The 13,469-nt window shown below is 47.8% G+C and overlaps 1 protein-coding gene across 1 annotated transcript in view; it reads left to right on the plus strand.

The window, feature by feature from the left end:
* The first annotated feature begins 1,500 nt into the window (after window positions 1–1,500).
* The window catches only part of LOC138473685 (steroidogenic acute regulatory protein, mitochondrial-like), a 41,265-nt gene continuing 29,296 nt past the window's right edge, over window positions 1,501–13,469 (plus strand). Inside the window, exon 1 of the mRNA XM_069612185.1 lies at window positions 1,501–1,595. Within this exon, the coding sequence (XP_069468286.1) occupies window positions 1,532–1,595 (64 nt within the window). The 5' untranslated portion in view covers window positions 1,501–1,531. The remainder of the gene's footprint in view (window positions 1,596–13,469) is intronic.

Genomic DNA, 13,469 nt, shown 5'->3' on the forward strand with positions numbered 1-13,469 from the left:
TGATTGCTCGCCCATAGCTACTGAATAGAGAATCTTGGCTGGGGTGCCCTGTGCTTTCACTCTGCCATATAGAGAGCAGGAGTCCAGATACCCCCCTCCAGTCTTTACAAGTAGCAACTGCCAGTCAGAATTAAGGACAATGATGTCAGCCTGTGATGTGTGTACCACCATGTGGCGCGTTATCCACACCTTTAACTGGGAGACATTATTTAGTTTGAACCATTGGAGGGATATTCTGTAGAGAGTCTTTGGGCTCTGCCTGCTCCATTGGAGCACTTGTCACAAACTCATTCAAGAGTAGATGACTCGTTACATCACAGCTTGCTACAATAAGGAATCTGCCACAGTGCCAGGCCTCCATCTGTTATTAATACAGAGGTCTGCTGGCTGCCCTACCAGCCCGCATCACTTAACACTATGTGGTAATGGGGTTCTCAGGCTCACACACCACGCTGGAGTCAGAAGATAAGTTACAGGTAATGTTATTCCTGACTGTGAGCACAGGTAAGTCAGATGATAGGAAGACAGAAATACTGGGACATCCACTCCAGCCAGTACAGCAACTCCAACTGTCACTGTAGACCCATAGAACCCTGCACCACCAACACTCCAGGTTCCCTGTGACCTCACTATCCGGCATCCACACACACAGATGCCCATGTCACATTACCATCCTGCATCCACACCCAGATGCCATTAGGACACACTACATGAGACTAGTTTAAATTACATTACAATCTATCAATGAAACCAGTTTAAATGGCATTACAGCCTATCAATTAAAACATGGGAAACCCATGATATGTCATATAAGCAGAAGCACATAGAGTGTGAAGCCGGTAGAGCTAGAATAACTGATGTGGGCTACCTCAGAATGTTCCACGACATTACTCTTTGAGGCTCTGTGATGGGCTAAATGGCATGTGTATCCGGCCATGCGAAATAGCGGAGAAGGCAAACCGAACCGGTGAGCATTAGCTCCAGAGCCTGAGGAGCAGTGGAGTAACTTTGCTGAAAATGTTGGGGTGGACATGACATCTGAAGAAAAGGTGCCCCAGCCAAATAAATGGGGACAACATGGTTTGCCATGAAAGTTGGGGCGGGGGGTGGGGGGCAAACACCCCTGTCCAACCCTAAAATTACGCCCATGCCGAGGAGTTGGAGCATCTGAGCACACCCGGGCTGCTGTCACGTTGCGGGCCAATGGGCGCGAGATGAGTTTCTCCTGGAGATAACCCCGGCATCTACACCTGCTGCAATCAACGAGCCCCGCCGGGTAACAGCTGTAGTTTTGTTAGGCGCGTGCACCGCCCAAGCTCCCCCATCTTCCCCGCCTCCCTCCCTCCCACGGGCCATCTCCTCGCCACCCTTGCCTCTCAGCGGCCTACGTCCTTGGATGAGCTTCCCTCTCGGCTCCTATCTGCGCGCCTGCTCCATATCATCAGGTGCTGTCCTTCGGGATCACTATAAAGACGTGGCTCGAGACGTGGCAGCACTCAGGCCCACTGCAGAGCCTGAAGTCTGTCAGAGGATGCTGCCCGCCACGCTGAAACTCTGCTGCGGGATCTCTCACCAGCACCTGCGGAAGATGGCAGGTAGGGCTGCACCCCCTCTCTCCTGGCTGTGGCAATAACTATGCAGTCCGGGAAGACGCCAGTCCCCCTGTTATAGCCACCATAATGCACAGCGCCATCGCGTCACGGTCCTCTAATATGCCACTCCTGAAAGGTGGGTGCAAAATAAGATCGTTGGGTAGCTCAGTGGGATAATGCGTGTGCTGCAGAAATCTGTATACAAGCTGCACGGCAGGGGGTGCAATCCAAAACGCACTATTGAGACGTTCAGCCTTTCTTTTCTTTCCACTGGGTTTTTTTTTCTGCTTCTTTCATAACCCAATAGGACGCATATCGGAGAGAAAGCACCTGCTGCTTCTCAGCGCGTGGCACTACCAGAATGGCCCAGCAGGCTATCCCTTAGAGATCTGCTGATCCTTTGCGGTCGGTGACATTAGTACCACTAAGGGCCTCCTACGGGCATGGGAGTCATTATTAAAAATGTGATCTTCTAAGTGCCTCTGTTTTTAAAATACAACCTTTTTGTGTATTGGGATTTCATGGGACATTGTCTAGCGGGGCTGCATGAAAAGTATTGCATGGGGTAAAGATTGCAGTACTTTCTATGTGCCCAATGAAGTCCATACTCTATGCAATCCCCACTTATGAAGAAGTGATATTTTAGCAACAACCAGTATTTAAAATACCACATGTGTTTACCTATGCCACTATGCTCGCAGTGAGTCCCCTGAGTTGGGTATTGACTGCACCTGATCTTTTAAGTTATGAGCAATAGCACGACTCTTCCATTAAGTGCTGCATGGCCAGTAAGCCATGGTTGTGCTTGTGTGGCACGTTAAAGTATCAAGCTTATAATTCACTTTTTTATTATTTTAAACTGTTATATTTTACATTTAGCACAGATCTTTTGGCCGAATAAAATGCCAGGGAGCAATGGGAGGTTGCAAACAGAATCACGTGTAGTATTTGGCAAGTTGAACAGACTTGATAAATGTACAGTGTTATTTTAAACATTTTCTACGCTCTTGATTACAGCCTGGGCAGATTTTTTTGCTTGAAATACCATCTGCGGTAGTTGCCTTCCGTACTGGGAGTATTTCCAAAAATCCACCCAATTATAGATATTCCAATGGGCCAGTCGTGACGTTAGAAGTATTTCTGGAATTCTGACGCGGTATCCCAGAAATACCACCGGATGCCTTCATTAATATTTTTATTTTTTTATTCGATCCCTTTTAACGTTTATTTTGATGGGAAACGGATGGTGTGAAGTAGTGGGTCATAACATTACTACTGTTCATGTTTTAATGCAGGAAAGGGTCCATCATAACTCTTCTTTGCACTTGCAATGATCTGAACGCGCCCTGACGACCGTCCACCCATCCCCCCTGTCTCCCGTACTCAGGGGTGGACTGGGAACGAAAAGAGGCCCTGGAAATTATTTTCAAAGTGGCCCCATATTACAAGCCCCAGTCCTTTTCCAATGAGATCATTTGGACATAAAATAGCTATCACACAAAAGAGACCCAGGGTGCAGACGTCTAACAGGAATTCTCCAGAGTTCCCTGTAGGCCTGTCCAACCTTGCTGCCCACCTCCCCAGCCTGGCTGCGTAATGCTGGATGGGGTGTGGTTGGGCAGGAACACACAGCTACTGCAGTCAGTGCACTGTCTCCCTGCTCACCCACTGCCTGCCTCCTCGATCTCCACTAGGTTTCCTCTGACTAACACACATGCCCAGCCTCGTTGTCAAAGGCAGTACGGAATGAAGATCAGTTATGATCCATGTATTGTCTTGGACCGCCTCTCATCAGCCTCGTAGCCAGTAAACCCGGTGTGGGCATGGAGATGCTAAAGGGTGGAGGGGGGGCTTAGTGGGCTATAGCCCCAGATCTTTTGCTTGTAGCCCCGGATAGAAATTCAGGGGCTACTACTAACAGGATAGCTAGCCCCGATTCCCGACAGTTCCGACATTAGCATAGCCCAGGATCTTTCCCAGACCTAGCAACACCTCTGAGTTCAGGTACATGACTCTCCCATCACTGGCTCCTCTGTGCTAAATAGGTATAAGGCAATCTTTACCAAACAAGTTTACTTTGGCCTTTCTGAGGTAACTGGGCATAATGGGTATAATGGGATCTGACCTTTCTTTCATAACTAGAACAATGGCATCTGGCATTACAGTGGTAACTGGTCATACTTATCTGCCACTGCTGTGAAAAATATGTAATCTGGCACAGCTCTTCTAATTGATCATTATGGAATCTGGGACTGATGTGCTAACTGCACATAATGGTACTGTTGCACTAATTGGGCATAGCATTATCTGGCCTTACAGTGTTATGATAGATCCTGGCACTGATGTCCTAACTTGAATCCGATACTACTGCAGGGGGCAGGGGGAGACGCAAATCGAAATGAAATATGCTGTGTGGTGCTAAATGGGCATAATGACATCTGGCTTTGCTGTGCTGTGCTTCTTGCAGAATTTGAAATCTGTGTTTAGTTTGCCAACTGGGCATAACTGAATCTGTCCCTGCTTTTCAGAGTTCATGACAGTATGTGCTCAGTGTTCCTAATGGAGCATGGGATGGATATTTCATTAGAGTACACATAGGACAAAAGGGCATATCTTCTAGGTATTGTTTGGCTATTTGCCCACTCAGTGAATGTGTATGGCTATTCTAATCGCTACAACCATTCCCACCCAGTTCCTGTCCCTCTCCACACAAAACACCTCCTCATGGGAATTTTTTGAGCTCTCTTTAATCAAGCCTTACCATCGTATTTTGCACTGAAAGTGATTGCCAGTGTTTTCAAAGTCGTCTTTTCATAGTGGTAATGACTTAATTGGAGCTGTTAAGGTGCTACGGGTGTAATAAAAATGTCATAACCAGGTCTGCCTTCAGCCATTCAATTTATAAGCACTATGCATGTCCTCCCCAGAAGTCCTGAAAAAACACGCCTTGGCAAAACCAACAGTTTTAGCTTCTGCCTACGTATTAGGCCTTTACCAGGCACTGTTGTTACATGCTGAGGTACTTGCACCCTATTGCACCTGCTAACATCAATAGCCAGTTAATACCACTATGCCAGTACTGTGCATGTGCCTTTGCCATGCCTACACAAAATCCCAAACTGTTGCCATGGCCAATGCTTGTTTATTCTGTTCTGCAAGAATTTTCTGCCCAGCATGTTGTGTTTCCTCCAGGCACAGAGTCTCCTGATGGGCCCATTATTGCTGGGGTACCGTGGCCGTAATACATTAGGGGATATTTTTCATGCACTCTTTCTTTAGTAATGTCTCTAAAACTCACTGGTCTGTAGGCAACATTTTTCAAATTATGTCAGAGAAATTGCAAAGTTTTATTTTTCTGAACATTGTTTTGAGTGGGGAGCCGTCCTCATACCACAACCCTCAAAGCAACCTTTAGAAATATTTGGTATGCTCTCAAAATCCATAATGCGGGCAGTTTGAATTATGAGAGCAATACCATAGGTTAAGATTGATTTGAGACCTTCCAGCCATCACCTCATTTGTTTTTCTTAGTTTACCTCGAGTGGGAAGGGTATGCCCAGACGTGGGTCCCATGCCTGCTGGGCCTAGAGACCGAAGCTACTTCTCACTGATGAGGCACAAAAAGGCTGAAACATGTTTGGGGATGCTTGTGGTATCATGCAGAAGGGATGTAACCAAGCAGTTAGGGCTGCACTGCTCCTTTTGGGGTGGGGCCAAGCCTGATTTGCATATGGTCTTTCCCCTTTTGAAATGGCCTGGCGGACGAAGAACAATTATCTGGAGGGTTGCCCAGAGCAATGACAGAGTTTAATTAATTCTTAACCTCCCAGCCATCACCTCTTTTATTTTGCTTGGGTTAGGATTACACCAGTTTGGAAAGTATTGGGATTGTGCTTTTTGTTGATAGAAAATCATAGGTCAGGGTTGGTATTTGGGGTTGCTTGCTTCCACTTTTAGAGACAGCAGAAGCAACAGCACTACTAGCAAACTCCACACAATCGCCACTCCTGGAAGTGCCCTGTGCACAAGAATCCCAGCCAAAGGAACTCTCCGCTCCCACTTACCCTATAGTACAGAAAACCTGTTGGACTGCTTATGCATGATGAGGTGGTTCTTTTTTTTTCAATTTGCATTGAGCAGAAACACACGAGTACGGCTTAATCATTAGACATGACATGTGCCAAATCTCCTGCATTAGCCATGGTTTGCAAACACTGCTCACAGGACCGGGTTTCAGACTCTGTTTGCTTTACACACTGCTGAGTTCAACAAGTGTGCTCATGTCAGAAGTACCCCCACACCCCTGGACAAAAAATACCACGGGTCACGATTGCATCTTTTCTGACATTTTAAAGAAGTTCCCAGAGTACAGGGTTGTTAACGGTGAAAGACGCATGGAAGTATAATTTCCCTAAAATGAGACATTTCGTGACTGTGTGGTTTTCTTTTGTCCACTGGGTATTTCCTGAGATAGCTATTCTGGAGTCTTGGAGAGGCCATGTTTCCTAGAAAGAACATGAAAGGTCCATGTCTTATCAGCAGCAAGATGACAATTCCACACTTTGTTCGATAAGGTGTATACATTTGGTTACGTGATTACACTTACCAGAGAAAGAAACGTTGCTGCGTTTTGGCTACAGACACATGTGGTTGTTGCTTGGATTGTCAACTCTGAACTTTTTTTTCCTTACGCGCATTTGTAAAGTGGAAAAAAAATAAGTCTTCCGGCCCCATTAGTTAGCACAATGCTGGCACGGTTGTCTAACACCAACACAGAGGAGGTATAGCGCTAAGTCAACAGCCACTGATTTGTTGGTCCAACCTGGCCAAGGGAAAACCAAGCGAACGACTGAGCGCAAATATATGTGCGAGGCAAGCCACAACGCGCAGGAAAGAAAATGTTTGCAAAAACCTCCAGCATTACAGGTTTATCACACAGGCTACCATAGCATGGTGGGTGGAAAATAAAGCACTTTACAACCTTAACCCGTTCACTCCTGGGCTTAGCCCTTGATAGCAGAATGCACAGGAACCAATAAATGCAGTGATACAATCTTGTACTTAATGGAGACATTTAATTAGCATTCTTAGTTCTAATTGTAATGCACAATATCTGGGTAGAATAAAGCAAGCGTCCGTCTATCTTACCTTCACATCACTAACATGTCACATGCCATATAGGGAAGTCCTCACCACCGCTGCCCTGCCAGTGACACGCACCAAGCCCTTGACACTGCCTGCCCTGCACCTGACCTGTGCTGCTGCGCAATGTATGTCCAGGACAGTGGGCACGTGCGGTTTCTGCTCCGGCCAGTGCCCAGGCTCTGGCCCTCACGCGCAGGTGTGATTGAAAGAAAACATTTTTCAGCCGCAGTGCCAGCGTGCCGTGGTGGTGGCAGCAAGTGGGCAGCCAATTCCACAAAACCACCCAGGCGGATTCACGCGAGGCAGAGGTGCACGCTTTAGTGTATCCTTCCTCGCCGGCAAAGAGGCCCCATGTCCAGAGGCCTGCCAGGGGACGTCCCGGTGTCCCGGTGGGGCAGTCCAGCCCTGCCCCTACTGCATGGTGGCGCCTCAATGCACTTGGAAAAATTGCAGAATCGTCGTCAGACCTATTTGCTGTTATCTACACTGCAGACCTTTAGCATTCAGAATTTCAAGAGCTCTGAATGACTGTTTTTTCCCCCTGTTCCCACCTTCCTTGAGCGCTTTGAAACACTTGCCTTGCGTATAGGCGCTTTAAAAAATAAACACTACCATTATGATTACATGGGCGTGGTGATTAGATGGGGCATCAGAGATGGAGAGTTTCCCACCCCCTTATAATGTCCCCATGATCCTATTTTTTCCTGTATTAAAAGGAAGCACATATGTTTCTTTCCATACAGTTAAAAAACTTTAAAACTGTGTTTTACATAATTTGTTCTTCCACCTCTAGGGTGGAAGTAAAGATTTGCAGATTTCCAGAATGAAAATCCGCCCTATATTACAGCAGAGTTCCCTAGAAATACTTCTGGAGGTATTTATCTCCTTGCTGTAATTAAATGGACGGTACAATAACATCACAATGTTTCCCAATACCCACAAGCAGTAATACGTTCACCACATTTTGGTACACATCCCACCTGAGGTATAATGGAAATTGAGATATTTGCACAGGATCACACACTGTTGGCAAGTGGGTATGTCAGGCCTGGACACTTTTCTAGTTCCAAACGAAGCAACGTACTAAACCACTTCTCCCTCCCCCACGTATCTGCCAAGTGCCCAAGCCCCATTCGATGGGAGCCAAGTCACGTGTTGCCAAGGAAAGAAGGGGCAATGAACGAGTCACGTGTCAGACACACCCACGTCCTGTACGTTCCTAACACAGCACGTGGACCAACCTGCGACAGAGGCCTTCCGACCACTGCAGTATTTGAATGCCGGTGATTGACTTTCGCTAGGCATTTGGCACAGCCATAAAAATAGAATGCCACCCTGATCCTCGGGATGTTTGTAATTTAACGTCCTAGGCCCCCCGAGTGTTTGTTTAATACCAACCCTGTGGTGCTTATAACCAGTGGTGGAAATAGAAAAACATTGGTGGGGGATCCCACAAAGGCCCAGGGTGGGGGCAGAGTTTGGGGGGGGGGTCGGTGCCCGAGGAGGCAGGGTTAAGGGGGGCAGAGCTGGAAGTTGACCTCCGATATTCTTAAAAATGCACAATTTGCATCCTATTTTATAAAAAAACAAAATTCCTTGGGTACTATTCAAACAGGGTGATTTCTGTTCGCCATAAGCAACGTTTTCTTTTACTTGAACCACACCTGGCACAGCTCCTGCAGCTCCCCTCTGAAAGCAGTTGGGTGGCTGCATCGTGTGTGATGTTAATAGGCGTATTCATTCATGCAGTGTTGGTCGGATACCTGTATATTTATTTATGCAATGTTTGTCGGATACAGGTATCTGGCAAACATTGCATAAATAACTAATCCGAGTCCAAGGGCCTCATTATGAGATGTGCGGAAAGGGTTTAACGGCGCTGGTAATGGTGCCGGCGCCGCTAAACCCACTCCGCACTATTACGAGGTTCCCTTGCTGGACCCGCTATGGACGTCTGGTTTATCCAGACATACAGAGCGGGTCCCGCGAGGGAACCAGGGAGCTAACAACGGGCCCATTATGAGTGGGCCCATTGTTAGCTACCTCCCCATTCCCATTGAGCCCTATCAGGGCTCAAATAGGAATGGGGAAGGACCGGGCCCGGGTTCCCTGAAGGAGGATTACCGGGCCCTCCAAACTCGGAATGGCCCGGTAATTCCCCATTCAGGGAACCCGGACACGATTTTGGAAGCAGCCATGGCGCTTATAGCACCATGGCTACCTCCAAAGTCGTAATGAGGCCCCATGTATCTGACAAACATTGCATAAATAAATAAATAAATAGGGTCTTGGTGGAGGACTGGGTCCTGGCTGAGGACTGTAACTTGCGCTTGTGGCCTCTTGCATGGGGTCACCAGAGGAAGTGACAGTTTGGTCACGGGCACTTTTTTCCCGCTTTTTCTTTCCCTTCTCCCCAGCGCAGAGCAGTGGTTTGGGCGGCTGACTCTAGCCGGATCCCGAGATATGGCTACACATCTGGTGTTGGATCACGGATCCGGCAAGAGCCGGCCCAATGACCAGCCCTGCTCATATCATACCACTCAAAGCCATGAAGCGCAGCATAACGAGAGGGCATTTTTCCATTTTTGAGGGAGAACATTTTATTTCAAATGCATGAACAGGCATCTACTCCCAGATATCAGAGAAGACGTGTTCTGGTCTCTTTTAAAAGCATACCATGTAATGGTCATTAACCTTCTGTTTCAAAATCAAGCACCCAGTGTTACAGATGCATTGTTGCAAGTGTGCCATCACAATTGCTTGTCATATTGGACATTCATTTAACTACATTTCAGACATCCACAGTGTCATTTAATTTCTAATTTCAGTCCCTGTGTGTTCTTTACATGCCATCCAATGTTCCCCAAATGAAAGTGTGGGGCACATTCATAGTCGTCCACATCCTGTGGCTCTCCAGATGTTTTGGACTACAACTCCCATGATCCCTCACCATTCGCTATGCTGGCTGATAGAGTTGTCAAAAACATCTAGAGAGCAAACATTTGCAGACCCTGAATATAGTAATACTTGTTCTTTTATAACACGCTTAATACTAATGAGTGGTTTCTAAGCACGGGATTGGGATTCGAAACTCTGTTGGCCTGCGTTGTCTTGCTTCCAAGACAAACACGTTGCCCCTTAGCTATACTTCCTCCCCGATACAAAACAGGTGTCCTCCCTGTTCCACTCATTATTGTCACTTGGAACACTGGATGTGCTACTTTAATGTGGCACATTAATGCATGAACCAATGTACAAATGGCCCATTCTTCAACCCCAAAGGCACACTGGGCCTCATTCCAGCACAGCGTGTGAGGAATTACCACTCCACCATTATTGCTACTCGCTACGGTGGTGATAATTGGATTAAGTGGGATGCTAAAGGGAGCGTGGCCTAGTTATGTGTGTACTTAGGCCATGCCCACTGACGAGAGCTCCACCTTGCCAATGGATGGCAGGGGGGCTGGTGATAGCAGGTGAGCTCGAACGCACTGCCATTACCTTTGGTGCGACCAGCCCTAAGGGCCAAAGGTGTGACACCAGTGTGCACCAGCTCTCACACGCAGCAGGCAGCCCTTTCATTCAAGGCGTCGTCGTGGTTGAAAACCAGAAGCTCTTGGAATAAAAGGTCTGCCTGCTGCGTGATGACTCTGTACTCTGAATCAGGAGGAGGGCCCAGTCTCTCCTTTTGTTTCTGAGTAAAGAGTCATCATGCATCATGAAGCCTCGTTTCAAACGTGCTGTATGTTAACTTTTTACTCTGAAACAAAAGGAGAGACTGGGCCCTCAAGCTCTCCTCCTGTTTCAGAGTTCAGAGTCATCTATCAGACGTGTAGCAGAAGCCATGGTTACACTGGCTGTCTGCAAATGTCAGTACTTACAAAGTGCTGACACCTGCAGGCACCCTGTGTAACTGTGCAGCGCTTTGGCTATACAGCTACCTGACGTGCCGGCATGGTTGGGGCTATTCGGGGTGAGCCCCGGCTAGCCCCGTTAGGGCCCCTGCCAGCCCCAGCAGGGCCCTGGCTCGGGAGCCCTTCCTGGAGACTGCTGGGGCTTGGCCACGGCTAGCACCGGCCCACTGGCCCTGGTGGTGATTGTGGTATCAGCGCATTACAACCAGCAGTAATGAATTACCATTTGTGTTAAATTCTGCTGGTGATTAAAATACCACTAGCAGCGGTGCTGTTCAGTGGACCCACTCTTGCCGGGTCCGAGATCCGGCATCAGCTCTCTCCCCGGATCTAGCCCTGACAAGCCTTTACCGAGCACCATCTAATCTGCTCTCTGCTCCTTTCCCCAGATGTCATTTGTGCATTTGCAGTCCTTCTTTGCCGAGCCTGTTTCTTTCTTCTGACCTGATAGGGACACCACACGAATTAATGTGCCATGACGATCACTGGGGTGAGACCCATCACGGTTCAAAGTAGGCTTTCTACATGCTGGGCATACTATTGTTTTCCAAATGTGCATGCATCTTAATTTCCAAACCCAAAAATGCTGCTTAAACTTGCATTCACTTGTTTTCTTTGAAACGTTTCTTTTTTTTTGTCGGACTACCACATAAATACCCTGTGATTTTTGTGCCCCTTCCTTTGTATTTTATCACAGATCATATGTGTAAAGATGTTAAATGCTTAAACGGCTTAATTACAAATAAATGCTTCTGTTGTGCTGACAATTATTAGGAAATTAAACAATGGGTTGATGGGTGCCAACTTCTGATTTTCAAAGCAGGGGCTGAAATAATCCCACCTCTGCCCTGAATATGACCAAGAGACCAGCCTAACCCATGCCCTGGCCAAACACATTTTATAGCATTTGTTTTTTTTATAAGAAATTACAAAAAGTCATACGATCAACAAGCAGTTTTAATGCATGACAGTGTGGGGGTTTGGAAATAAGCAGCATGGAAGAAATTGCCCCATTTTTAAACTATTGTTTTAAACATTTCCTTTAAACAGAGTTCAACTGCCACCTCCCGTCCTTGTTGGATTCCCCTTTAAATGAAATGTTTCCATTTCAACCACTGACTAACAGCGCACGTTTTATTCACAAGTTTCCATGATTTCAGGAATTACAACAGGGTGACCAAATTTTTAAAGCAAAAAACCGGGACAGGGCAACTAACATCAAAGTAGGACCAACTCTTGAAAGTGGCTCTCAGGGCACTATACTTCAGTAGAGTTTGGAGGAGAACAGGGTTTAAGTGTTATTGTTCAAAGAAACACATATTATAATTAATGTATCACAAACTAACACTATCTTAAGGCCCCGCCCCTTAGACTCAAAGCACCGGCCCGACCCCGCAGCAGTGAAGCCCGCGGCGGGGCAATGGCGCAATGTTTGTCTGCTTCCAGAGACCCTTTCTGGGTCTGTCCTCGCTGTTGGTGGTGGGAGGCCCTGCCTTCTTGAACTCAAAGCACCGGCCCTGACCCCGCAGCGGTGAAGCCTGCGGCGGGACAAGGGCGCTGTGTTTGACGCCGCAGGTGTTCGGCGCGGAAGAGTGAGGCACCCTGTGGACAAGTACTGAAGTCAGAGGTGATAGGCTTGGCTTGTATGGAGGTGGGCCCCCTAAGTCTGCCACGCTTTTTGTCATTGCATTGACCCTCCCTCTTCCCCCTGTTACATTTGGCTGTGGAACTGACTGGAATTGCCTGTTGCCTGTTGCCAACATGGAGCCCCCTCTTGACTCTCCCCTGCCTCCATTCCTGTTTTGCCCTGCTATTGTGGACACACAAGTCCCTCCTGTCCCTAAATCTCAGCGTAAGGTACTGTCCATGAAGAGGCAATGCCACCAATCCGGACCACTGAAGTAGCTGAAAATAGCCTGTATTGTAAATACACCCACTGGGCCTTACGGTGTCAAGAAAAGGGGTAATGCTGGACCCCCTCATCCCCTAATCTTTCCTGTTGACCCACGAGACCATACCCCTGACCCCCCTAAGCCTGTGGCTGACCCTTTGGCTGTTCCCATTCTGAATTCACCGCTGGACTCCGTCTGCCGTGGACTTGCAAAATCAAAAAGCCACAGTGCTGGGGATTTTGCCTCCGGAGAGTCTGGAAAGAGGCACCCAACCTTCTGATGTCACTTCAGAGCCCCCCACTGCGGTACCCGATCCTCTATTGACTTCTGGTACACTGGCGGTTCATCACATATGCACTGAAGTCCCTTCCCACATGGATACAGAGGATGGCGTGTCTGGTGTTGCTAATTCAGCTCTCACGGTTTTGGGGGCCTTGGGCTCTTCAAGTTGTGTATGGAGGGAGCAATTCCCCTCTATCAGCACTGGGGGAAACTCCTTTCTCTGTCTGTCCCCACTCAGAGCTCATCATCCTACATGCCGGGCAGCAGAGCCCAGCCCTGCCCGGGAAAAACTGATAATATCTGCCCCATTGGGAGGTGCAAGTGCAACTCAGTGCTCATGGAGGTGCTGGCCGAACTGACAGCTATTAAGAACCTACTCCTGGCCCTAGCTAATAGTCAGGGGGAAGGAGGCAAAAGGGCACAGGAGGATGCTGTCACTTTTCCCCAAATGGCCAAAGGTCCACTAAACCCCCTCCTGGGGCATCCGCAGGATCAGGACTCCAGGAACTCACCCTCAGATGTTTATGCCGCGTCTCACTGTAGGGCTCACAACAGACTGTCCTCTACACCAGCTACTGTGGATAATAGAAATAAGCCCCGGAACCGTATTACTGCACTTCCTGACAAGCCATTGTTTTCCTCAA

The sequence above is a fragment of the Ambystoma mexicanum genome, chromosome 8 (assembly GCF_040938575.1).
Source record: "Ambystoma mexicanum isolate Mex_15411 chromosome 8, UKY_AmexF1_1, whole genome shotgun sequence".
In the NCBI taxonomy this organism is placed as follows: domain Eukaryota; kingdom Metazoa; phylum Chordata; class Amphibia; order Caudata; family Ambystomatidae; genus Ambystoma; species Ambystoma mexicanum.